General features: G+C 37.4%; 1 protein-coding gene across 2 annotated transcripts in view; it reads left to right on the plus strand.

Annotated features, from left to right (window-relative positions):
- LOC149839697 (uncharacterized) overlaps nt 1–26629 on the plus strand; it is a 120004-nt gene that overhangs the window by 83785 nt on the left and 9590 nt on the right. For both annotated transcript variants that reach the window (XM_090002753.1, XM_090002754.1), the window contains exons 10-11: nt 2161–2227; nt 4447–4512. In XM_090002753.1, the coding sequence (XP_089858879.1) occupies nt 2161–2227; nt 4447–4512 (133 nt within the window). The remainder of the gene's footprint in view (nt 1–2160; nt 2228–4446; nt 4513–26629) is intronic.

Raw genomic sequence — 26629 nt, forward strand, 5'->3', positions numbered from 1 at the left:
TGTTGTTTGTCCACACATACTTATAGCATAAAGCTGTGCGTCCTCATAGGGGTGGGCAATGGGCAGGGCTGGCCTGCTAATTGTCCAGGCCAACCAGGCCTACCAGTCCATTGACCGAGTAGGCCCAGTCAAGCCCTGTTCAAGCAGGTCCCTTGCCGAATGCCCAGCCCATGGCCTGGCCATTAGGCAGATGGGCCTAACTGGGCTGGGTCGTTCCAGCCTTGAATGAATAAATATATATATTATAATATATGTTTACACACACACAAATGTAGATATATATTCATATACTTATATTTATATTTTTGCACACACACACACACACACACACACACACATATATATATATATATATATATATATATATATATATATATATATATATATATATATAGAGAGAGAGAGAGAGAGAGAGAGAGAGAGAGAGAGAGAGAGAGAGAGGTGGTAGCTGCTAACCACTTTTCTAGCTAACCGCGGTGCTAACCGGGTTTTCGAAGGGGTTTTCCATGCTTTCCTTAAAACTAATTGTATAGATGCGTTCTACATTCTTGATTTTATAGGAATAGTCTCTTGGATCATCCGATTCCGATACCCAGGTAGGTTTTTATAAGGTTTAAAAAATTGACAGTCTAAGATTTTCATAAATATTCAAGGCTTAAAAATGCATGTTTTTAAAAACATGATCCAAGTGGTCATTTCCTAGTAGATCGACCATGCCGAACACATCTGTACGGTCAAATTTAAGTAATACACGGGGAAAACCCTTCGAAAGCCCTGTTAGCACGGCGGTTAGCAGCTACCACCTTCTCATATATATATATATATATATATATATATATATATATATATATATATATATATATATATATATATATATATTTACTGGAAATATGGTTATCGGAGTGTGAACTAAGTATTTTTAGAGCTTTTTTTTTTTCACGAATCCGACCCTGCAGATGCATTCGGCATGGTGCGTTTGCTAGGAATTGACTGTTGGATCATGTATTTTCGATGAAAAAATACGATTTTTGGATGCTCAAATATTTACGAGAATTTTGAGCTGTCAATTTCAAGCCTTAAAAGATCCTGCTTATGAGTTGTAATCAGCCGATCCGAGAGCTGATCCCCATAAAACCGAGCATGTAGATCACATCCTTACAGAGAGATTTAAGAAAAAAAACAAAAAAAAGCTCACCAAAATCTTGATTCATATTTCATACTCCGGTAATATATTCTAGTATATATATATATATATATATATATATATATATATATATATATATATATATATATATATATATATATATATATAATCGGGCTAGGTTGGGCTGGATCAGGATAAAAAATCCCACCCAAGTTCGGCCAGTTGCCACCTGTTAATAAACTTGTTGGAGGCAAGTCTCTGAAGAAAAAAGAAAGAAATATTCCTCTTGCCTCTTACAAATGCTTGTCTCATAATGGAAGTATAATTGACATTGCTTTGACTCATTCACTAATATCAACTAAATCCTAATGAGGACGACTATCATTTGGTTCAGAATTTATTTGAGACCAGTCGCTTATGTGTTGCATAACATGTATACATCCCTAGCAGATACCCGTGTTGACATGACAAGTTGGATTGGGTCAGAGCCGAAGCAAACCTGACATGAAACCCGAGGTTATTATTATTATTTAAAATCTTAACTTGGCAATATGGACATGATCATTTTGATCCCCGCACCTGACCTGACCCTGCGAGACTCCTCTCATTCAGCTGCTGGCTGACGCTGAGGTGGGGGAGGGGGTAAGGAAGCAGAGGGGACAAAAAAATAGGGGTTTTCACCTTTTATCTACTATCTTATTGACTTACACTGAGCCTCCATAAGAGTGGATCCTAACCTGATCCAGACCTACAATACCGGTTTTGTGTGTGTGTGTGTGTGTGTGTGTGTGTGCACATCCACAAACTCTTCTAGAAATGACATAACTTATGTGTTGATCTAGAATTCAGAGTAGTTAGACTTCACCTCTTTGGGTATGTAATTCATTTTATGGGGATCATCTTTGCTGTCATACAAGGATGATTCTGGATATTTGATTTTTTTACATTCTTTCTAACCTCCATTGTTTTACTCCTATCTGTTTGCTTTTGATTTGATATAAACTCGATCATATCAGGCATCAGAAAGAAGAGGCACTTAACTTTCGTGTGGCTAAAACCAATGAAACTAGTGAAGTCGAGAAGGTATACTACCAGCAAAACTTTCTTTAGGTTATTTATCCTGGGCATATCAGCATGAATGGTTCAGCTAGGTATATCCATGTGGAAAGTGATAAATAGTGTATTTTACTTGTTAGTGTTGAATATTTATGATCTGGATGTTGTAGCTATTTTTTTATAAAATATTGTTTGATGGCATTGGGAACAACTCTATGATCTGAATGTTGTACACCAATGTTTGAAACGTGAAACTACTGCTGTTTGTTTTGCTGATACTGTCGCATTATCCATGTACATTGTACCATATGATTGTCCTTTTATCTTATCATTATCATCATTATCTTGCCTTGTCCCGACTTCACAAGTCTTCGTGCAACATACCTAAAATATCTTAGGTGATCCACTAATTTCTTTTTCTTCTATCAACAGCACTCTTAATCTTTTGACATTCACTTCTAAATTTACCTTTTTCTTTTGTGTATGTCTATCTTAACATGTAAGGTCCTTTCTACTACATAGTGCATCATCATGCTGTGCGGAGTCTAAGAGTACTTCACATTGTTACTCTGTAGCACTGTCACCTATATCGGCGACGTTTTGAAAATATCGCTTTAATATCGGCTATTTCAAGGTAGCCGATATTAAAGGGAATATCTGGTGATATTTTGAAAATAACACCAGAAGTCAAAATATCAAAATTTATCGTGATAATATCACAATATTTTTGAGAAAAAACTCTTTTTTAATATTTTGAGTTGGCATTTCCCATTTTTTTGTTTCTTTTATATTTTTAAAACATTTTAAAACTTTTTTCTTTAATTTTTTGAAAAATCATGCAAAACTTATTATTTTCTTATCTTTTTGGTTATTATTTGTATCCTTTTTCAAAATTTTAAACAACTGAGATTTTCCTGAGATTTTATCGAGAAATACAAACTTTTGAAATTCTCTCCCCAAAAACCCTCGTCGAGAAATTAGCTTGAACGATATAGGTGACTCTGGTCTGTAGGGTCTTGTATATCTTAACTATCACATCTTGTCTCCTCACAAAACATGCACTACATGTATTATGCTTTAATTTAGCGAACCTTTAAGCCTTTTTCCTTAAAGTATTCTTCCAAAGTTTTAATTTCCTTTGTAATCTCTCTATTCTAAGTAACAAGTACTACGTCATTCATAAACAGCCTCATCTTGATTAATGGATGTCATTCCATGTACAGTTAATGCAAATAAGGGTTTAAAATTGATTGTTAATGTAGTTCAACCTTAACTGAGCACATATTTGCATAATGCAGTTTTTGTTGTAGTTTCAATTCCAAGATATATTGTCCTGAACAATGTCAATATCCACGTAGGTTCCTTTCTTCTTTGGTATTGATTAAATTAATTGCCTTGAAACTTGAGCTTTCTCTAAATGAATAACAATCTTATGTTAATCTCTCTTTAAAATTTTTGATAAGTTGCCTTAATAGGAGAATGACTTTTATATTGTTAACTTTTTTGGCATGAGCTCCTTGGTTCTTAGAAACATGTTCATTTTTTTCAAGAATTGCTCGATTTTTCTTTCAGGGATTATAGATGATTACAAGTTTAATACCCCTTGTGTCCATGGTTTTGAATAATATAATCTTTTTTTTTTTTTTTGTATATAGGAAACAAGGATATGAGGCTAGTAGGAATCATGCTATGTACACACATAGACACATTTCCTTTTTTGGTAATTCAAAAGCTAACTGCCAACCACCCTGCTCCCTTCTCTCTCTCTCTCTCTCTCTCTCTTCCTACGCTAGAACCAATGCTTGAAAGAAGGGAAAGCTAGAAGGAAGCAATAAATTGTAAAATAAGACTAAGAATATAAGCTATAAATTAGAAAGAAGGGTCTTTGCATTCTTTAGAGAAGGGAGAATTACTTGAGGCAAGAGTTCTTGAAGCAACCATAGCAGTCACAATATAAAACTTTCACTTAAATCTTGTTTCCAGCTCGGCAAATTTAAGGACTATTCACTTGTTAAGAGCACCTGGTCTATATTAAACTCTTATTATATCAAAACATATCGGTCATCTCATAAACTTGACATCATGTCATTTTCCAAGGATTTCAATTGAATGGAAATTATGTCTGTTAAAGTAGCTAATTCTTTTGGTTTTTCTAATAGGAGTACTTTTCAAGATTGATGCTGATGATCTCAGTATCAACTTGCTTATTTTTTAGCTGTGTTTAATAATTTTCTTGTCTATGCTAGGAATTGGAGGCAGAGGTTGCACAACTAGAAAAGCAGAGGAATGAGCTTGAGGCTGAGTTGAAGAGGGTATGCCTGCATATTCCTTGTTATTACCTCATCTCCTGCATTAATTGCATATTCCTTGTTATTACCTCATCTCCTGCATTAATTGTTAATTACATTTTGCATGGACTAATTATGGATTAAATTCCTAGTTGGCAAATTGTATTTGCTGATACTCAATCCATTTTTGTGCTTTAAATGGTGTGCTGTTCATTGTCTATCTGAAACTAATTTTTTCTCTTCTGCACAATATTTCCTCAGGATTGCTTTTGCCACATTGATGTTTTCTTGTTCATGCACAAACAATGAATTTGGAAACCGTCAAGGATAAACTGTTTTCTAATCCAAAGCTGTTTTCTTTCAATCATTCTGTTACTTTGTTGTTTGAGGGAAGTGGTTATGTTGTGGTGCCATTTGACATGTTTCTGTGTTTATGGTGGGAGCTGGTATTTTATGAAATGGTTGCTGACTGTGGCTTGACGTGGTTTTACATTGGTAGTTTCTGGTTGCATAAGAGCAAACTTTTGTTGGAAGGCTTTTAAGGACAAAATGTGGGATATGAGGCTTTCCTTGGGCATGTGTGACCACTCAAGGGAATATATCCGGGCATGGAAATGGTGGCTGTAGCATCTATATGTCTTTAGTGTACTTGAATGTAACTTGAGGGCCCGTTTGATTTGCGGACAATACTGGACAAGAACATCCTGTTCTGTTCTGTCCTGACTCAGTCTTGGACAGTGACAACCCTTCTTGTCCAGCGTTTGCATCAACCATGTTAGAACATTACCGTCCATGTGTCTAGTGTTTGATTAATCTTCAAGGGCAACTTTGACAAATATACGATATGGGTCAGATTAACACAAATATCGTTTTACACAAAAACTAAGATTTAACTGCAGGTTACCATTTAAATCATAAAACACATATATCATTTTTCATAAAAATAAATTAAATTAAATCTCAGATTTAATTTGAACACTAGAACACAAATATCGTTTTACAAAAATTTAGATTTTTAACCGCAGGTCACAATTTGAATCATACATGTATCTTTTTTTTTCTTTATTGGCCTGATTCAAGAACCGAATATGCTAGGCATTAGGCAAATAACACAATTCAATTGTCACCGATTTCCCTATATGATTAGGCCCATAACATGTCGGCTGGACAACTTTATGTACAAGACAGCAGTTTATAAAAGAAATGTCACAAGTCCAAATACCGAAAAAATCACCTAACCATCTTAAGGAAAATCGAATAAAAAAATCTTATTTTTCTCACATCCACATAGACGTTCATAAACCCTTAGGAAAAATTTCAATTATGAATTAAACCATGCAGCCTATGCCTACATACTTAAACTCTATCAGCATTTACATATCCAACGGATCAAAAACAACATATATCAATCTCAAAGAAAACACCCATACCAACATTCGATTATCAAATGAGAAATATAGGAAACCTATAGCATGAAAAAAGTTAACATTCATGGGCCTAGACCTAAACGTATATACTAAGCCAAAGTACCTACCTTACTAATAGAACTTCGAGGCCGGGTTGGGACACAATGTGGCGCTGATTGAGCTATAGTAGTCGGCCAAAAATTTCTCTATCTACTGCCACAATCACCTCTTTCCAGCTGTGAGGAGAATAAAGCAAAGTGGAGAGAGATTGATATGGAGAGAAAGGAATGCAGTCATCATAAAACCATCTCCCAACCGCGACATTCACCTTCTCTACTAAATGTTAAGGAGTCGTAGCTGTATGAATGTTGGGTTACGCCCTAAGGGCAGTCCTAGGAGAGAAAAAACTCATAATAGAGCCTCTATCTCTACATTCTCTCAAAGAACTCCCTCTTACTCCTCTTTCTCTTCCTCTTCTTTTTGTGTCCTTCGTTGCAGAACTTCTTACTTCTGATGCTACGCTAAGGGCTGTAAGATCAGATGTAGAGAGCTCATTTTTGTTCTTCCAGGGCCATACATACCCCATTTTTGCCTCACTCATATTTTTCTTGTCTTTTTTCTCTCGTACCAATAAGTAATTGTTGGCATTGCCATTTCACGACATCCGGCAAATTCTTTGACATGCAAGCCGAAATATTTGGATGTGTCCTAGCTAAATGATGCTTCAACCGAGTGATACCACCCGAAATAACAGTATAACAATAGTTGCACACGATTTTCAATTGGTTTTCACTAATTACTTGAGTGCCCCATTGCTATGCCAGATCATTTGATGCCATCTTCTCCTAAAAAAGCTCAATAAGAAGCAAATAATAGGTTTTGTTTTTACCTTAACCCACTTCCTTGAGTGAAAAGTGGTGGAAATGCACTTGAACAAACCGCAAAATCCCTCTCCTTGCTCACGGATCGACCTTCAAATCGCTCTCACGAGTCCTTGGGTGTGTGGATACCTTTTTAGTTACTTCTACACAAATGAGAGAGTCGGCCTTCAAGATGTCTTTAACACCCAAAACTAAAAATATATGATTCGGCTCTTTTTAAAGTGCGTTGAGTATGTATCGTACCGTGCGGGCATGTATCGTACGATACATACAATACATATATGATACACACTCGTATCACGATACAAGTGCGTATTGTATCAATTTTTTGTATAGTAACGATATGTATCGTACCATATCATACGATACAATATGATACATGCAACCTTGGTATATCTAGTAAAGTCTATTCATACGTGACGGCTTTGGATCCAGATCCAATACTGGATCCAGATCACAACTCTACATCTTGCCCCCACATGTTATATTTTTGTCTATTTTACCTCGATTAATTGTTGTTGCTTATGTATGTGAATTAAGGGCATATTTGTAACATAAAAATATGATTATGTTGATTAAAAGGAAACCCAAAACCCTATTATACGTGGGAAAATTTTTGCTACAGCCCCTTTGTCTCGTCTTCTCTCTAGTGTTTCAGGTGACTGTGATTTGATTTTCATGGTATCAGAGCACGGTTGGAACTCAATCTTCTCGTTCAGGTAAGTCTAGAAAGATCTAATATACTTCCTCTCTCCTTCTTCCTGATCTTTTATTCCCTTATCATTCGTATCATTTTCTCCTTCTTGATCTTTTATTTCCTTCCCATTTTTATCGTTTTCTTTTTGTCGATTTGGTTCCAAATCGATTTTGGATATATGAAAAATCACTGTCATTACCAAAATTGATTTGGGTCCTAGAAAACCAATATCGATTTCTCTTTGTGTTTCTTGTTTCAATCAATATCGGTCTCTTTTCTGTTTTTCGAAAAAAAAAAAATCAATTTACTTCCTTTCCCTAATTTCTTAAAATTGATTTTCATCTTGTTTCTTCAAATCGATTGGGGTTTTAGCTGTCGATCCTACTTATTGTTCCTCCTGGTTCAGATCTGTTTCAAACTTAAATCAGATTTGATTATTGCTGTTCTCAAATTTGTTATTTTGTCTCTTGATTCACGTTTCTCCTAGGTCTAAATACAATTGTCATTGAAATTTTGGGTTCTCATCAAATTTCAATTATGTTTGCGTGCTAATATTTCATATTGATTTCAAGTCCTGCTGACTGCATATTGCACATTATTGTGTGATCTTATCTGTTCTGGAAAAAAAGAAGGCAGATAGTTTTATGCTTGAAGTATTTGGGTCAGCTGCAACAATTCATGTGCACGCCGTGTTCTTATTTGATATGGATTCCCTGTCTTCTTCAACTCTTTCAGCTAGTTTTCTAAATCAACTAGTCTTTGAAAAATTAACTTCTTCAAACTTTCTCACTATATCCCTTAAGATCTCTGTGCAAGAACACATTCTTAACATCTAGTTGACTTAAATGCTATCCATAATGGTATCAGAACATAAAGTCTCAATTTCCAATTTTTAAGCATGAAGTCTTTTCAATTTTTAAAAATTTTCATGCTATGATTCAAAATCAGTGTTCTTTATTCATTCTTAATTTTCAGTGTGATGGTGGTCTTTAAATGATTTTATTCAATACCTTAAGGAGAATGGAATCAATAGAAGAGTATCTTGTACCCGCACACCTATGTAAAATGGACTTGCTGAAAGAAAACACAAACACATTATTGAGAGTGCGTTGGCCATGATGAATGTGGGATCAATTCCTTTGTTCCTTTGGACAAAAGCTTTTCATACAGGAGTACATGTTATAAATATACTGCCTATAAAATTGCTGAAATATAAATCCCCACATTATGAATTGTTTGGAAAACATCCTTATTATGGCTTTCTAAAAGCATATGGCTGCACATGCTATGTGCATATTGACGCCTCTCTTCGAAATAAATTTGACAAAAGAGCCTGTCTACAAGTTTGTTGGATATGAGGATGATTACAAAGGGTATAGGTGTTATAATGTTGAACATAAATGCATTCGTATTTTCAGAAATGTTGTTTTTGATGAATCTGATTTTGATTTAAAAGGCAGAAAGATACAAAGTGTTCAATTGCAAGAAAAACAACTGTATCAGCTATGGTTAGATGATGGTATGTTTCCTATTCAGGCAGCAGCAACAAATGATTCAAATTGGGACAGATTAGAAGGTGATCATGCGGAATTGGATCAGCAAAATGTTGATGGACAACAAACTGGTCAATCAGATGGCATAGGAGGATGGTTTAAAGGGATTACATATAGCCACAGGACACAAGATGCTGCTAAAAATGTTGAATATGAAAATGTATCTGAAAAGGCATTTGAAAGGAGTCCAGAACAAGAAAACATTGAATCTAGAAATGATCGAACCGGAGAAGATCAAATAAATAGAAGATTTGGAAGGGTGCGACATCCTATTGATAGATGGGTAAATTATGAAAATTTTAGCATAAATCATCAAATTTTCTTAGCTGTTGTGTCTCAACATTAAAGAACCACGGTCATATAACCAAGCCTCACAATCCAATAGATGGATTGAGGTCATGAATGAAGAAATGCAGGCTTTGTATGAATGTAGAACATAGGATATTGCAAAAGGACCAATTAGAAATAATGTTGTCAGATCAAAATGGGTTTTAAAAATAAAATACAAGTCTGATGGCAGCATAGAGCGATACAAGGCAAAATTGGTTGCTAGATGTTAACCATAAGAGATGTTAACCATCAAAGGAGTTTACTCAGGAACATGGACTAGATTATGATGAAACGTTCAAGCCAGTGGTGAACCATCAGAGTAGTTCTTTCTCTAGCATTAGATTATGGATGACATTTAAGTCAACTAGATGTTAAGAATGCGTTCTTGCACGAAGATCTTAAGGTGAAGGTGTATATGGAACAATCGCAGGGATATAGTGAGATAGATCATGCCCTATGTCACATGGGTGCAGGTGCGGGGGTGCGGCACTTTCAAAAACCTTGGGTGCGGGGGGTGCGGCAGGGCAAAAATGTAAAAAATTATATATATATATCCCCTCCCCTGAAATCAGAGGGAGTAGGGTGGGGGGCTCGACCCCTTCCCTGCCGAATCAAAGGGAGCAGGGTGGGGGGCTTGGTCCCTCCCCTATTAACCCAACAAGAGAGCGAGAGAGCAAGAGGGTACCTGCGACGTGGGAGAGGAGGAGGTGGCGTCGGGCTCCCTTGCGAGACGTCGGGCGGAGAGAAGGCGAGAGAGAGCGGAGCTGCGCGGGAGAGGAGAAGATTAGGGCAAACCTCTTTCGCAACCCCTTTTCATCGGGCAACAAATTTTTTTTAGGTTCGAAAATTGGACGAAAACAACCCTAGGTGCATTGACCGCACCCAGGGTCGTGTTGACCGCACCTGCACGCGCACCCGCATCGCGTTGGCGCAGGTGCGACACCTGCTTTGCCGAGTCCCTGAGACTTAGATCCTGCCAGTTATGTATGCAAACTGAACAAGGCTACATATGGACTGAAACAAGCTTCTCGGTCATGGTTTGAGAGTTTTTCTCTCAAAATTCAGCAACATGGTTCTCGTTGGTCTTCTTTAGACCATTCTTTGTTCATTTGCAAAATTGATAATTGGGTTACAATATTGTTTATTTATGTTGATTATATCATCATTATAGGGAACTTTGAAAATCATATTAATGATGTCAAAGGAGTATTGAATAGTAGATTCAAGATGAAAGACTTGGGAGAACTCAAATATTTTTTGGGTGTTGAGGTTGATTGAAAGCAAGACTCATTGGTGTTGACCCAATACAAATATACTATTGATTTATTCAATCGAGCTGAAATGAGGGATTGCAAACCAATATTTACAAGTGTCTTGTAGCAAAAACTTGGATGTGATGAAGGGGATGTTTTTAGCGATCCTACAAAATATAGAAGCATCGTGGGTATGCTTCAATACCTCATTTTTACTCGGCTTGACATTGTTTATGATGTCCATCAAGTTTCTTAGTTCATGTATTGCCCCCATGTGACTCATGTTGAAACTGTCAAAAGAAATCTTAGATATTTAAAAGATACCCTTGAAGATGGGTTATGTTATTGGAATTGTGATTGTGGAGAACGTGATTTAACAATCATGGCCTTTTTATATTCTGATTGGGAAGGGGATCCAGATGAAAGAAGGTCTATCTCTAGGGATTGTGTTTTTATTGGTAATAACTTAGTTTTATAGAGCAGCAAGAAGCAGAAAGCAGTGGCTCGGTCAACTACTGAAGCTGAATATAGATCCATGGCAGCAACATCATCTGAAATTACTTGGATTAGATATTATTGTTTGATTTACATCAACAAATGTCAAGTTCTATATTGTTTTATGATAATCAAAGTGCACTCAAAATATCCTTCGATCCTATTCAACATGGAAGAACAAAGCATATAGAGATAGATCTGTTAAAATATGTGTATGAGTACACATATATGTATGTTGAAATATAATCCTTAAATGTACATATATATATATATATATATAAAGATATGCATACATATATATGTATACGTATCTCTATTTATATATATATATATATATATATATATATATATATATATATATTTCTTCCTAAAATACCCTCAAGGGTATTTCTGTAATTTGTCATTTTACGCATATTCCAATTGGAATATGCATTGTAATATTTTTCTTTTTTCTTTTTCGTACCATATTGGGGGCCTCCCAATAGAGACGTTGGGAGCCCCCAACGGTCACAAATGTGACCGTTGGGGGCTCTCCAACGTCTCCTTTGGGAGCCCCCAAGGTGGTCCCTTTAAGGCTTATAAATATGGGTCTTTCCCCCTTGTGTAGCATACTCCTTGGAGGAGCATTTGCTCCATTGTATAGGGTTTTTACCCTCTTCTTCCTTTTTCTTCAATAATAGTCAACTTATGACTTTAAGTCATATTTACCCCTTTTATGGGTTTATGTATTAGCACATGATGTGCTTGTGTTGTTCCATTGAGTGGGTTTATTCGCACTTCATGTGCATGTGTATGGGTTCATTATTGAACCTAATATATTCAAAGTCACTTTCTAACATGGTATCAGAGCAAGGTTGAGATCGAGTTGCTCTTTGGTGCATCGGGAAGCGTGGTATTCAAGAAATTTTTAAAGAAAAATGGTTAAGTATTCATTTCTTTCTTAAAGTTATTCGGTATGCATTCTATTTCTTTAAGTATTGTATGAAGAATTTAATATGTTCTTTTTTTTTATGTGTACTCTTTGTCATTATGTCTTTTTATAAAAATTTGAGTTACTTGATACTCTATTGAATCTTTTTCGTATACATACTTTTTCGTATGTTTTTCTTTGAAAATTTTTAAAATGATAACTTGTTTGGCGAAAAATTAGATATATGATTGCTCAAAACTTAATGGGTCGGTAAAAATTTATGACCATTGAAGCCTTGAATTTATATTTTAAACCTAACTTTGTTTATAAGAATACCTTTTATATATGGTAAGTCTTTAAAGAAAGGTATGTTAAGATTAAAATGTTTGTGAGATGTAGTTTTTCGAAAAATGCTTGGCATATATGAAAAATTCCTTAATAAGTTTTGATTCACTTACCTAATGTGTCCTTTTTATATGAGCAACATTTAATTAAGAAAGTTCTTTTTATAATTCCGGTTGAATTAAGTTTTAAAATAGTCTTATGGAATATGGTGATTTTCTTTGCATCTTTATACTCTTAAAAGATTTTTCAATTTGATTTAAAGAGCTTGTCTCATTATAAAATTTATGGTCTTCACTAATGTTTGTTGCGTACTTATTACATTAGAAGTTGGTAATAATCTATTAAGTCATGTTTTTTGATAAAACTTAAGAGCTTTTTTTCCTCAATAAATGTTTAATTTTATAGATTTATGCCATAGTACAATCTTACTTTATCATAAGGTTTTTTAACAAATCTATTATTCTTCTTTGTTGGGATTTCTCTCACTTTAGTGGAGTTTCCCACTTCTTTGGGAATTTTGTGTTTTTTTTTTGAGCTCGCTTTAAGGAGCCTTTCGGTCCTTATAATCTTATTGTGAGTATATACTCTTTTATGAAGATTTCATGGTTGTTGTGAGAAGATTGTTTGTGAGTATCTTTTCCCTTGCATAATATCCTTCGAAGATTCATTAATACTTGTAACCCTTTGTGGATCTTTTGAGATTGTTTGTGAGCATCATTTTTTAAGTTACAATAGTGGATTTCATAAGATTTTCAAACTTCACCATCTTTAGGAATGCCTATATTGGCCTAAATTTGTTATTTGCTCATTCAAGATTATTGTCATTTAAAAATCTTGCATTGCATAAAAGTGCATCTATTATCATTTGGTGTGCATTTAATTGCACTTTATATCTATCATAGTTGAGACTTGTTTTTGACTTTTTGATTATTCCAAATCGGTTCTTACGCATGATGTTGCTTAATATTTCATAATTGTGTTAGTTGCATAATAAGTCTTTTTTGTATAAATGACTTCTTTTGAAGATTAAGCATAATTTGTGTTTATGCAAAATTGTTGTTATAAAGCATATTATTGTGATTGATTATATTGGACCTTTGATTCAATTTTTAATTAGTCCTCTTTTCTTTGAAAAATGATTCCTAAAGTGTTTATTGCCTTTTTGTGGCATTTATATTTATCCATCACAAGTTATATGATGCATCGGTTTCACGACAACCCTTCTATTCCAAATCAGTTTCGTGACATCTTTGGTATCAGTTTTGCGTCAAACTGATTTGGGTCGAGTTATTTTTCACACAAATCAGTTTCACGACAAACCCAAATCAGTTTCACGATATTTCTTTTCAGTTTTGCGTTAAATTCATTCTCGTTGTTCATCGGATCTGTGTGATAGGTCTGACACTTCATGCTATTTCCCAGATTGATGCATTAAATCTGACTTTTGGTTAGAGTCAGTCTGTAGAGTTGGTTTCACCTGTTCTCCTCTGTTTTCATTATTGCTGTGTGCAATCTCAAAAAAAAAAAAAATCGTGATATATAATCTTCATTTTGGTCACTTCACTTCTTTGATGCAATCAAAATAGATCTGAGACCTAACTTTTCTCATTCACGTTGAATATTAGAGCTCTCTCCCAAAAAAAAAGGGGGGGGGGACGAGACTTATTTGTTGCATCTTGGTCTGAGACCATTCTACATTCTGATTGCACACGTAAAAAAAAAAATTCTTTAAAGTCATGGATTCTTCTTCCCATTCATTTCTCTCATCCAATTTCCTCGGTCAACTCATTTCTGAAAAGCTTACCAATTCCAATTTTTTGATTTGGAAAAGACAAATTCTTCCATTCATTAAAAGCCAAGGTCTCTCTGGACATCTGAATGGATCAATCTCAGCTCCTCCAGAATTTGTTATACAACAAACTAAGAATGGAAATGAGACTGATTCTACACAACAAATTCCAAATCCCCAATACGAGATTTGGATGAAGCGTGATCAAGCTGCAGTTGCCTTTATTATTTCTACTATCTCTCAAGAAGTATTGGTGGGAATTCCAGACGAGTGTTCAACAAAGGAATTGTGGGACAGGCTGGTCAAGACACACTCTCAGATATCAGAGGCTAGAATTTCTTTTCTTCAGCGTGAATTTCAACTCTTGACTAAAGGCTCCATGTCTGTCATGGAGTACTTGAACAAAGTTAAGAGTATCAGTGATCAACTAGCCGTTGTAGGGTATGAAGTGACAGATAAAGACAAAGTCAGGCAAACCTTGAATGGCTTGGGACCGGAATTTCATGTTCTTTCAACTTCATTGCTATGTCTACCCGACTTACCGTCATTTGAGGACTTGCAAGCAAAACTACTTCAATATGAGATGACTTTGAAGCTATGTCACATGGGTGCGGGTGCGGGTGCGGGAGCGGGTGCGGGTGCGGGTGCGGGGATTCGGCACTTCCAAAAAACCCGGGTGCGGGGGTGCGGCAGGGGCAAAAATGTAAAAAAAAAATTATATATATATATATATATAATTTTGAAGTTTTAACAGTTTAACATTTAACAGTAAACATTGTCATAAACTCATAATATGATTCATCATGCATGCAGTATATCAACCTAAATATCAAATTATCAATCAAATAAGTAAAGCAATTACATAAATTGACCTAAATATCAATCAAATAAGTATGCATAAAAGAACTAAATTACATACCAAAATATATCCTGATGAAGTAATGGATGCTAATAATTTTCTTCTTTATCATCAAATGCATCATTAGAAGGAATACTGGGCTCAGCTAAATCCATGTTTGTTACGTTGAATTCATGTTCTCCCTCGAAGTCACACTCTTCTGGGTTTACATCCCAAAATTTGGATGTTCCTTGTCTGCATTATAAACCCAATTTGAAAATGATAAATACAATACAAGTATATTTAAATGAAAACTAAGAAATAATCAAATAACTAAGAGAGCAAATTAGTACCTGTATTCATCATTGCTTCGCGAAAGTAATCGAAGATTTGAATGAACATATACTAAATCCTCTGCACGCTTGCTGGTGAGTTTATTTCTCTTCATGTTGTGGATTTCAGAATATGTGCTCCAATTTCTTTCACAACAAGATGAACTAGCAGGCTGCGATAGCAATCTTAATGCAAGACGTTGCAGAAGAGGTGTTTCCGATCCAAATGTTGACCACCATGTGATAGGATCTATATTATCTTCTTCTCTCGCGAATAATGCCGGTGCATATAATCTCGAAGATGAAAATTTTCCAAACTCTTGTGTGACTTGATGTAGAAGATGTGCTTCTGGAAAAAGTCTTGTCATACACATATTTCTATGTCTTGATAGCTCTGGGTCTAAATTTGGAGGGACACGACCAATACCACCAGCCCGCCACTTATTTGCATAATATTTTGGATTAAGAGAATGTGCCATGCAATGCAAAGGAGTGTTGCTCTTATCCCATCTTCTGACTAAAATTGAATGAATATGATTAAAAAATCTGAATCATCCAATGCAGGATTTTTTTCTTCATGCATGAAAACTATAGCTTGTATTTTTTCAATCATATTATCCCACATTTCATAAACTCTGTGAAGCATGGGCTCATCCTTATCAACTTCTCTTAACATTTCCCAAATAGGTTGCGTAAATTGAAGGAAGTATACCACTCTGTCCCAAAACTCATCATCAAGAATGAATTTCTTAATTTCTTGAGCCTTCATATCATCATCAACACGATAGAATGTCCAATTTTCATCAGTCACCATGTTAATCAAAGCATTCTTCACTCTTTTAATCCTCTTCATCATCACAATGATGGACGCAAAACGTGTTTCAGCGACCTTCAACAATTTCAAATCAGAATGCCTATTAAATATAGCATTAGCACGATGGTGGTTAACAACAAAATTCCTAATGCTTTTGACATTTCTTTCTAAATCTTCAATCCATGAACATAAAGCATATGCTTGTGAATTTTCTTCTTCTTTGGGGTTGCATATGCTCTTTAGGGCTAGATTTAAGCTGTGTGCTACACAGGGAGTCCAAAAAATATGAGGGTATTCGCTCTCCAAACTCAACGCTGCACTTTTACAAACCGGAGCGTTGTCTGCAATGATTTGTACCACTTTCTGATCACCCACTTCTTTTATCACTTCTATAAACAATCCCTTCAAATACTCTGCATTTTTATATTCCCCAGATGCATCAACTGCTTTCAAGAATATTGGGCCACTAAGCGAACAAGCAATGAAATTGATTAATGGACGCCTTTGAATATCTGTCCATCCATCAGACACAATGGAAACTCCATTTTGCTCCCATGAATATTTTTTAATTTCTAGCAACCTCTCCACGTTTGCCCTCTCTTCTGCAAGAAGTGTGGTTCGTATTTTTTCTGAACTTGGAGGCACATAACCACTCAAATTACAATTTGCCAAGGATGTTACTAAATCCTTCCAATAAGGATTTCTAGTCGCATTAAATGGGAGTGAACCAGAATAAAAATACCTCCCAACTTCTCTATCCAATTCTTCTCTTCCATATGTATTGAATGCTGCTTGTATCGTTCCTCTACCTCTTAGATTGACTTTTCTTTTTTTTTCAGCATCTTCTTGATGGCTTGCAAATGGCACACTGACTGCAGAAGAATCGGCCATTGCCTTTCTCTTCTCATATTCTTCTTGTATTTTCTTGTATTGCCTTCGCATTGCCTCATCAACTTTTCTGCAAGCTGAAATGCCATGTCCTGGTATCTTCAACAAATGAGCCTTCACTCTTGTGTAAGACCCAACAAAATTTTTTTCGCAGAGCTTGCATCAAAATCTTTTGTTTCCACCACCTCCTTCTCCAGTTTTTGCAAGTTTATCTACATGTATCCATAGTGGCCCCACATCATCAATCCCACTGCAACTATCAGCAAAACTAGCAGCAGAACTCACATGTTGGGATGAGGATGACGCAAGTCCTTTCCCTTTATCCGTCATTTTTATCCTGAAAACACAAAAAAAAAATACATTACAATTTTCAATTCAATTCGAAAACACAGGGAGAAGGGGGGGCTCAGCCCCTCCCCTGTCGACCAAAAAAAAAAAAAACAGATGGGTGAGGGCCCCCCTGTCGACCCAAAGAAAAAAAACAGATGGGGCTCGGGCCCTCCCCTGTCGACCCAAAGAAAAAAACATATGGGGGAGGGGCTCGGCCCCTCCCCTATCGACCCAAAAAAAAAACAGATGGGGGAGGGGCTCGGCCCCTCCCCTGTCGACCCAAAGAAAAAAACAGATGGGGGAGGGGCTCGGCCCCTCCCCTATCGACCCAAAGAAAAAAACAGATGGGGGAAGGGGCTCGGCCCCTCCCCTGTCGACCCAAAGAAAAAAACATATGGGGGAGGGGCTCGGCCCCTCCCCTATCGACCCAAAAAAAAAAAGATGGGGGAGGGGCTCGGCCCCTCCCCTGTCGACCCCCCCCAAAAAAAAAACAGATGGGGGAGGGGCTCGGCCCCTCCCCTGTCGACCCAAAAAAGAAAAACATATATTTGAGGGGCTCGGCCCCTCCCCTGTCGACCCAAAAAAAAGTGGTAGATGGGGGAGGGGCTCGGCCCCTCCTGTGCCGAAAAATGAGGGAGCAGGGGAGGCTCAACCCCTCCCCTGCCGACCCAACAAGAGACCGAGAGAGGGGGGGGGGTGCTCGGCCCCTCCCCAGCCGACCCAAGAAGACAGTGAGAGACATATCTGCGAGCCGAGAGGAGGAGCCGAGAGGAGGAGTCTGGGAGGCGGAGTTGGGGGCGGCGGCGCTGGGGGCGGCGGAGCTGGGGCGGCGATGGGAGAGCTCGAGCTCAGGGGGAGAGAGAGGAGAGATTAGGGCAAAAATTTTTTTTTGCCCTAATCCTCCTCCTTTTCATCGGGGGGGGGGGGGAATTTTTTTTCGCCCAAAAATTTGGACAAAAATGTCCCTGGGTGCGTTGACCGCACCCAGGGTCGTGTTGACCGCACCCGGTGCCGCACCCGCACGCGATCCCGCGTCGCGTCGACGCGGGTGCGGCACCTGTTTTGCCGAGTCCCTGTGACATAGCTTTGAAGGGGATGTCACATGAGACTGGTGGACAAGTTCTTGCTACTGGAATTTCTTTTGGTCAGGGACGTGGGGATAGTAATTTTGGAGGTGGCAGAGGACGAGGACGAGGTACTCCAGGGGGGTGTGGGTTACTCCCTACTCCGAATGTTACACCAGTTTATAATGTAAAAAATGTACCAACATGTTATCTCTGTAACAAGCGAGGTCACATCAAAGCCAATTGTTGGCACAATCCACAGAACAAAGGAAAGTTCCAAAAGGGTGAGAGCTCGTCAGGACGAAAAGAGAACTCTTTAAAGTTTGGTGGGGATGTGAAAGAGCTTCTCTTGGCCACGTTGTCTGATCTTGATCTGAAGCGTGATGATAAAGGAGTGTGATACATTGATTCAGGGGCAGCTACTCATGTCACAGGTAATGCAGGTAAATTCTCTAATTTAATCCTCTATCTTGGAAAAAGTAATATTGTCACTGGAGATGGGTCACACCATCCCATCACTCACATTGGAAATGTTTCTATTCCCTTGTCTAAATCCCCACTTCATCTTTCCAATGTCTTGCATGCTCCAGATATTAAGAAAAATATAATTTCCGTTTCTAAGCTTGTTGATCATACCAATTCTTTCGTTGAATTTACTACGTCTTTTGTTTATGTCAAGGATCTACAAACGAAGAAGACGTTCGCTAGAGGGGAATGCCGGGGAAATATGTATGTCTTCCAGGAGGATCCTTCTACTTGTGTCCTACCTACCTTGAAGTCTCCTCAATCTATGTCGTCAAAGAGTATTCGTGTGTTTAGTTTGCAATCTTCAAATAAATGTAATAAGCCTGATTTTTGGCATTCTCGTCTTGGTCATTGTGGTCGAGTCTTTGTTGAACGACTGGTATCTAATGGACTTATTCCTAAATCTAGCTTGATTCCTAGATCAGATGATAAAATATGTTCCAGTTGTCAACTGTGTAAGAGTCATGTTCTAATTTCTCTCGTTTCACCTGGATATACTTCATGAAGAATAAATCAGAAGTCTTATCTATTTTTCGTTGTTTTCATGCGTTTATTAAAACTCAGTTTTCTTGTAATATTTTACATTTCCAATGTGATGGTGGGGGGGGGAATAATCCTCTAGGGAATTTATCAATTACCTCCAAGATAGTGGAATAAATCGTAGAGTATCTTGCCCGCATACACCTCAACAAAATGGAGTTGCAGAACGGAAACACCGTCACATTGTGGAGAGTGCTATGAGCATGATGCACGGAAGTCGTGTTCCTATAGGATTATGGACAGAGGCTTTTCATTCTGTTGTTTACATCATTAATCGTCTACCCATGAAGATTTTAGAAAATAAATCACTTTATTTCGTTTTATTTGGGAAGCATCCTAATTATGATGAACTAAAAATTTTTGGCTGCATGTGTTATGTTCATATTGACTCTTCTCTGCGAAATAAGTTTCAGGCTAAGGCATCAAAGTGCAGATTTGTTGGATATGCAGATCACCATAAAGGGTACAACTGTTATGATCCTGACAACAGGCGAATCAAGATATCTAGAAATGTAGTTTTTGATGAAAATGATTTTGGAGATAGAGAATGTGCTTCTGCCCAAACCAATATGAACGCTTTTTTCTATGATCCATGGCTTAGTGCAGAGCTTTTTCCTGAAACAAGCAATGAGTGCTCTTCCTCCTGTGCTCCAGGGATATCCTGTCAAGATGGAACTAACAGAATACAGGAACTTGAAATAGACAATCCTCCAAAGATTGATAAGTTTGCTGGGCAAGTTTATAGGAGAAGAGAAAGGTCCCTTTTGACCCCAAATAATATTGAACAAGGAGCTCTTACGTCTTATTTACCCAATGACCCCCCTACTTCTCTAATTCCGAATACCGTAGCATTCCCGATCAGACGATCAGAAAGAGCTCGGCATCCTATTGAAAGGTGGGTTAGTTATGAAAATTTCACCATGGATTTTCAGTTATTTTTGTCTCAGATTGAAAAAGAGACCGAGCCTAGACATTTTCATCAAGCTATTAACTCCAAGAAATGGATTCAGGCCATGAGTGAAGAGATGGAAGTTTTATACCAATGTCAAACATGGACAGTTGTCCCTCGACCTTCAGGTAAGAATGTTGTTGGATCGCGATGGGTTTACAAGATCAAATACAAACCGGATGGGAGTGTTGAGCAATACAAAGCTCGTCTCGTAGCAAAGTGATTCACCCAAGAATTTGGACAAGATTATGATGAAACCTTTAGTCCAGTCGTGAAAATGGGCACAATTCGCATTGTTCTGTCATTGGCTGTAGATTATGGTTGGAGAATAAGCCAGCTAGATGTAAAGAATGCTTTTCTTCATGGGGATTTGAAGGAAGAAGTATACATGGAACAACCGCCAGGGTACACAGAAAGAGATTCAAAGGAGTACGTCTGCAGATTAAATCGAGCCCTCTATGGCTTGAAACAAGCGTCTCGATCTTGGTTTGAGAGTTTCTCCCTAGAAATTCAAAGACATGGTTTTTATCGATCGCAATTGGATCATTCTCTTTTTATTCATCGAAGTAAGGAGTCTACTACCTTCTTATTGATATATGTCGATGATATAATTATTACAGGAAGTAGTGAGAACCATGTTCAAGAGACTAAAAATCTTCTGAGCCAAAGATTCAAAATGAAGGACCTTGGAAATCTTCGGTACTTTCTTGGAGTAGAAGTGGATAATCAAGAAAATAAGCTTACTTTGACCCAACATAAATACACTCTCGATCTGTTAGAAAAGGCTGGAATGAAGGATTGCAAACCTCTTGCTACTCCTAGTGTGCTTAACCAGAAATTAAGTACGCAAGACGGAGACTTGTATCATGATTCCACCAAATATCGGAGTTTAGTGGGAATGCTTTAATATCTCACGTTTACCAGGCCTGATATCACATATTCAGTCAATCAAGTTTCTCAATTCATGCATGAGCCAAGAACGGGACACATGGATGCAGTAAAAAGGATACTGAGATACTTGAAGAGTACTGTTGGTGATGGACTTTTGTACACTAAAAGCAGAACCATAAGTATTGCTCATGACATCATTGCTTATTCAGATGCAGACGGGGCCGGAGATCCTGATGATCGAAAGTCAGTTTCAGGATACGGGGTTTTCATTGGTGCCAATCTTGTTTCCTGTAGTAGAAAACAAAAGGCAGTGGCTAGATCTAGCACGGAAGCCGAATACAGAGCGATGGCTGCTGCTACGGCAGAAGTAACATGGACTAGACATTTGTTAACAGAATTAAAGGAACCGATTGCTAGTTGCTTCCTCCTTTGTGACAACCAAAGTGCTATTCAAATATCTCTTAATCCTATTCATCACAGCAAAACCAAACACATTGAGATTGATCAACATTTTATCAGGCAGAAGATTGAGGAAAAAGAGATTGAGCCCCATTATGTTAGAACAGAAGACCAAGTGGTTGATTTGTTCACTAAGGGACTCACAAAGTGTCGTTTTTGGTTCCTAAAGAGCAAGTTGTCCATGATTCAAAATCATGCACAACTTGAGGGGGACTGTTAGACAGGGCAGCTATCGTGCATTTGTATTGTATTTGTATTTAAGTTTGGATCTGGATCCGGATCCGGATCAGGATCCAAACTACCTTTGTGTAACATGCCCAGCCAATATTAGGGCATACTTGTAAATACCTGTATTAGGTTTTGTTTTATAAATTAAAAAGGTAGAGATCACTATTTTCACATAAGGGAAAATCGTGAATAGTTGCAGCCCCATTCTCTTTTCTTCTCTACAGTTTCCTGATCGTTGATTCTGGAGAAAACTTTCACATATGATAGTCAGATCCAAGACCATTCAGCGCCTGTTGAGCTTTCTCTTTGTCAGGAATTATACAATCCACCATGGCTAATTGATCTGTGATGCGCTTGACTTTGTTCATGTATTCTGTAACCGATAAGTTCTCTTTCTTCAAGAGCTGAAACTCTTTAAATGCAGAATCCTAACATCTGAAATATGTGAATAGGTTTGTGCTAGTATCTGCCACAGTTCACCAGCTGAACATTCATCAGGAATGGCCACTAATACCTCTTGAGAGAGTATAGAGGTAATGTAAGTTACCATCGCCTGATCTTTCCTTTTCCATGTTGCAAACTCTGGATTGCGAACTAGTTTATTAGAAACCTCCCCTTTCTCGTCTCGCTCTTCCTGCAAGACAAACTCTGGTGGTGCATGAATCGCTCCATCGAGGTATCTAGAGAGATCCAAACTACGAATAAAAGGCAAAATTTGCTTCTTCCAGGTCAAGTAATTCGAGTTATTCAATTTCTCAGAAATGAGTTGACCAAAAAACCTGGATGGGAGTAAAGGGGAATCCATGAGAAATGATAAACATGGATTGACTCAATAAAAGGAATCCAAGGAAACCATAATAAACAACAGCGAAGTCTTTGTCCAGCCGTGCAGCAAACCAATCAGTGTTTGGTACTTTTTCTTTTTTTTTGCACACGGATAGTCTGGTTACAGTCGGTCAGAAATAATTTGCGAAAACTTGATTTGAGCAATTTCGGATCTGATAAAAAATTTAGTTGATACAGAAATAAACTATTTAACTTTAGGAGTCACACATGTGCAAGCAGAAAAAAAAATGTAGGAATGATTTGTTCTAATCTGACGTGAAATTATCAGATCTGAAATTTAAGAGACGAATAGGAGAATGAACGAGATTTAGAAGATTGGGATGTGAAAATAAGAGTCACACACCTGGAAGGAAACCTGATTTGTCGTAACCTAACCAGATCTAAATTGATCTGTCTTGAAACGCTAAGATCTGATCTGAAATGATCAGATCCAACATTAGGGAAAAGAGAGGGGATGATATAAGAAATAGGGTGATTAAGTAAAAAGGGGAAATCTGATCCGACACGATCAGATTTAAAAAGTCACTGAGGAGAGACAAGATGATTAAACGAGAAAGAAAAATTTTATATTCAATACGATCAAATCGATTTTCAGAAAGAGGAGGAGAAGAAACAGGTTTAGAATCAAAGGAAGGAAGAAAAAAAAGCCCGACCTGATCGATGGACCTCAACCTTGCTTTGATACCATGTTAGATCAGCAATATCGTTGGCGTACCTGGTACGAGGCCGGTCTGGATCTGCGAAAGTGGGAGTGATGATGGAGAACACACTGAGTGACTCTAAGCGCAAAGGCTGTAGCTGTATTGCCAGGCGTGAATCTTCATTGTTCTTCAGTCGGCTGTGCTGTAGAAGACGAGAGAGGACGAGAGGAGAGAGAGGCGACAATAGGGTATCACGATTCTTGAATGATAATTGTTCCCTACATTCCTTCATATATATTAAGTACATATTGGATCGGGTCTGTGATCCTTCAGTCCAGACCCGAGATGGGTATACAAAGATACAGGTCCATATCTGGACCCATATGAACATATACAGTCTTAATAAGAGTCATGCGGTTAATTAAAAGAGCAGCTGTATGAAAGGGATCAATCCATAGACTTAGCTGGATTTTAGACTTCTTTATAAGAGTGAGTGCTGTTTCGGAAATGTGCTAGTGTTTTCTCTCAGCCACCTTATTCTGCTGAGAAGTTAGTTGGCAAGATAACTCACGTTTGCTTCTATGATTGGCCAGGTAATTAGAAAAGGCCACAGACACATTCACCACCACCATCACTATGAAAACACAATATTTTGCAGGGAAATTGATTTTTGATAAGTGTTTTAAACTTTTGAAAAACATATAATACTTGGTCTTTGGATTTCAAAAAATGAATCCAAGTATAACGAGAAAAGTCCTCCACGAAAATTACATAAAAAATGAGATTTAGACAAGGACATCACGGGTGCAGGACTCCAAACATCATAATGTATTAAATCAAGGGAAAATGAAGCTCTTTTATTAGACACACCAAACGCGAGCAAATGGCTCTTACAGACTCGACACTGAACACATGACATGGAATGAACATTGGGCTTATTCTTTAAATGAATAAGCCCTTTATTACACAAAATTTTAAGAAATGTTCAATTATAGTGACCCAATCACTTGTGACACAGTAAGACATCATTATTGAAGATAACTTCATCCGACACGAGAATTTGAGGACGATCGACAGGAGCTTCATTGAGGGTGAACAACCCTCTGTATATCTTTCTTTTAACGAGATTTCACTTTGTGTGAATGTCCTTTACAGAGACGAAAGAAGAAGAGAAAGAAACATAAGAGTTAGATTGATCAGTAAGTTGGGAGACAGAAACAAAGTTACGCTTAATATTAGGAACAAGAAAGGTATTTGGAAGATGAAAAGGACCATGGAGAGTGAATAGTGGGGGTTCCAATGTGGGTAATGGAATGTGCTTTTCCATCACCAGTGACTATTCTCCCATTACTGTGATAAGGAACCAAATTTCTGAGTTTACCTACTTCACCTGTATCATGGTGAACTATGGTGAGCTCATAGGAATCGTGGGCTGCTGATAAGCTCCTGCTGACCAAGATAAACTATGATGATTTCCAATGCCATGCTTGCCAAACTGAGAAAAAAAGGTACTCAAGGAGTCCATATCCTGATTATGACATGGAGAAGAAGAAGATCCAGACCCTGTGAACGCATTGGAGGATGCTAGTCGTGGGCCTCTTCCGCCTCTCATATCGCTGGCCTGTGGAGCAAACTGACGAAAATGAGCTGGGTAAGTAACTGTGGGAAGACGATACATTGGGACATATCTCCAATAGCAATTTGAGCACGAATGTCCCCACTTTCCACACATCTGACATATTATATTTTGTCGATATTCATTTGTGTTGGAAGTATGAGGATTAGGAAGAATCCCTGAATTTCTATTATCATGCTGATTTCGGCCTCTTCCCCGGTCACGATTTGAGGTGGCAGCCATCATCACCTCATGATTGGAATGAGAGTCTTCTTTCTTTGATGGGATACCAAAATTTGATTCAAACTCAAGTAACATAGACCTAAGCTTGTTAAATAGACCTAAGCTTGTCAAAGTTACCTCTTTTCTCGAGACCCATATACATCGCTTTAAACATATTATACTCATCACCCAATCCACGAAGTGTCTGGCTGCATATAGTTTCATTTGTCATAAGACTCCCTATAGCTACGAATTGATCCATGATATATTTCACACGATCGAGAAATTTTGCTACACTGTTGTTTCTTTTCTTCAATGATCCAAATTCAGACTTGAGGTGGTATACCTTAGGAGTGACAATCTGCTCATACCATCTGTGAAGAACTTCCTAAAGTTCTCTTACTGTTACTACTGTTGGAGTATGCAAAAGAACTTGTCTGGAAAGTGTGGCCATGATATAGGCCACAACCATTTGATCATTTTTTAACCAAGCGATTTAATCATTATTCTTGATGTAGACAATTTGATCGAAATCACCATCTTTTGCTATCTTCTTTTCCTTTTTCTTTGATTTTTCCTTGGTAAAGGGCACAAATTCTAAGGGGGCAGTTGTGGATCCATGAAGGTGTCCCATCAAGTCATGACTGGAGATGAATGGAATAATCTACTTTTTCCAGATTATGAAATTAATTCCATCCAACTTTTCAGGGATAAGTTGGTTGAGAAATGAGGAAGTGAGAGAATGAGAAGTAGACATTGGAAATGAGGTAAGATAATGACCCAAACTGAAAAATAAATTCAGAATATAAACACGAAGAATGAAATCAGAACTCAAAAATCGATACTGTTAACACAAGTTTTTTTTTTTTACCTGTGGATTCAGAAAGGTGCGTGTAGTCTAATGACTACTTGATCTTGGCCAAACTCGAGACAAGGTCTTGTTGGGTCAAAATCTTTTGTTGGGTTTAAAGAAAAATGTAAAAAGGAGAGGGATTTTTCACGTTGAGATGATGGTTTGATCAGATCTGAAGCAAACAATGTATAATAAAACTCCAGATTTAAAACGAAATTGAACGAGTTCGAATTTAAAATATATAAGAAGGAATCAAGATCTGATATGATGTGATCAGATTTGATATATCGAGATTGACACAACCAAGATCTGGTCTGACTTGACCAGATTTGATGTAAAAAAAACTGAAATGAATGAGAAGGAATCGAGGATAAGAAAGAACAGATTTGATCTTATGTGATCAGATCTGATTTGACGTTAAATGATAAGAGGAAAGAAAAAGAAGAA

This window comes from Nuphar pumila, chromosome 4, assembly GCF_984573655.1.
Source record: "Nuphar pumila chromosome 4, dmNupPumi1.hap1.1, whole genome shotgun sequence".
NCBI lineage: Eukaryota > Viridiplantae > Streptophyta > Magnoliopsida > Nymphaeales > Nymphaeaceae > Nuphar > Nuphar pumila.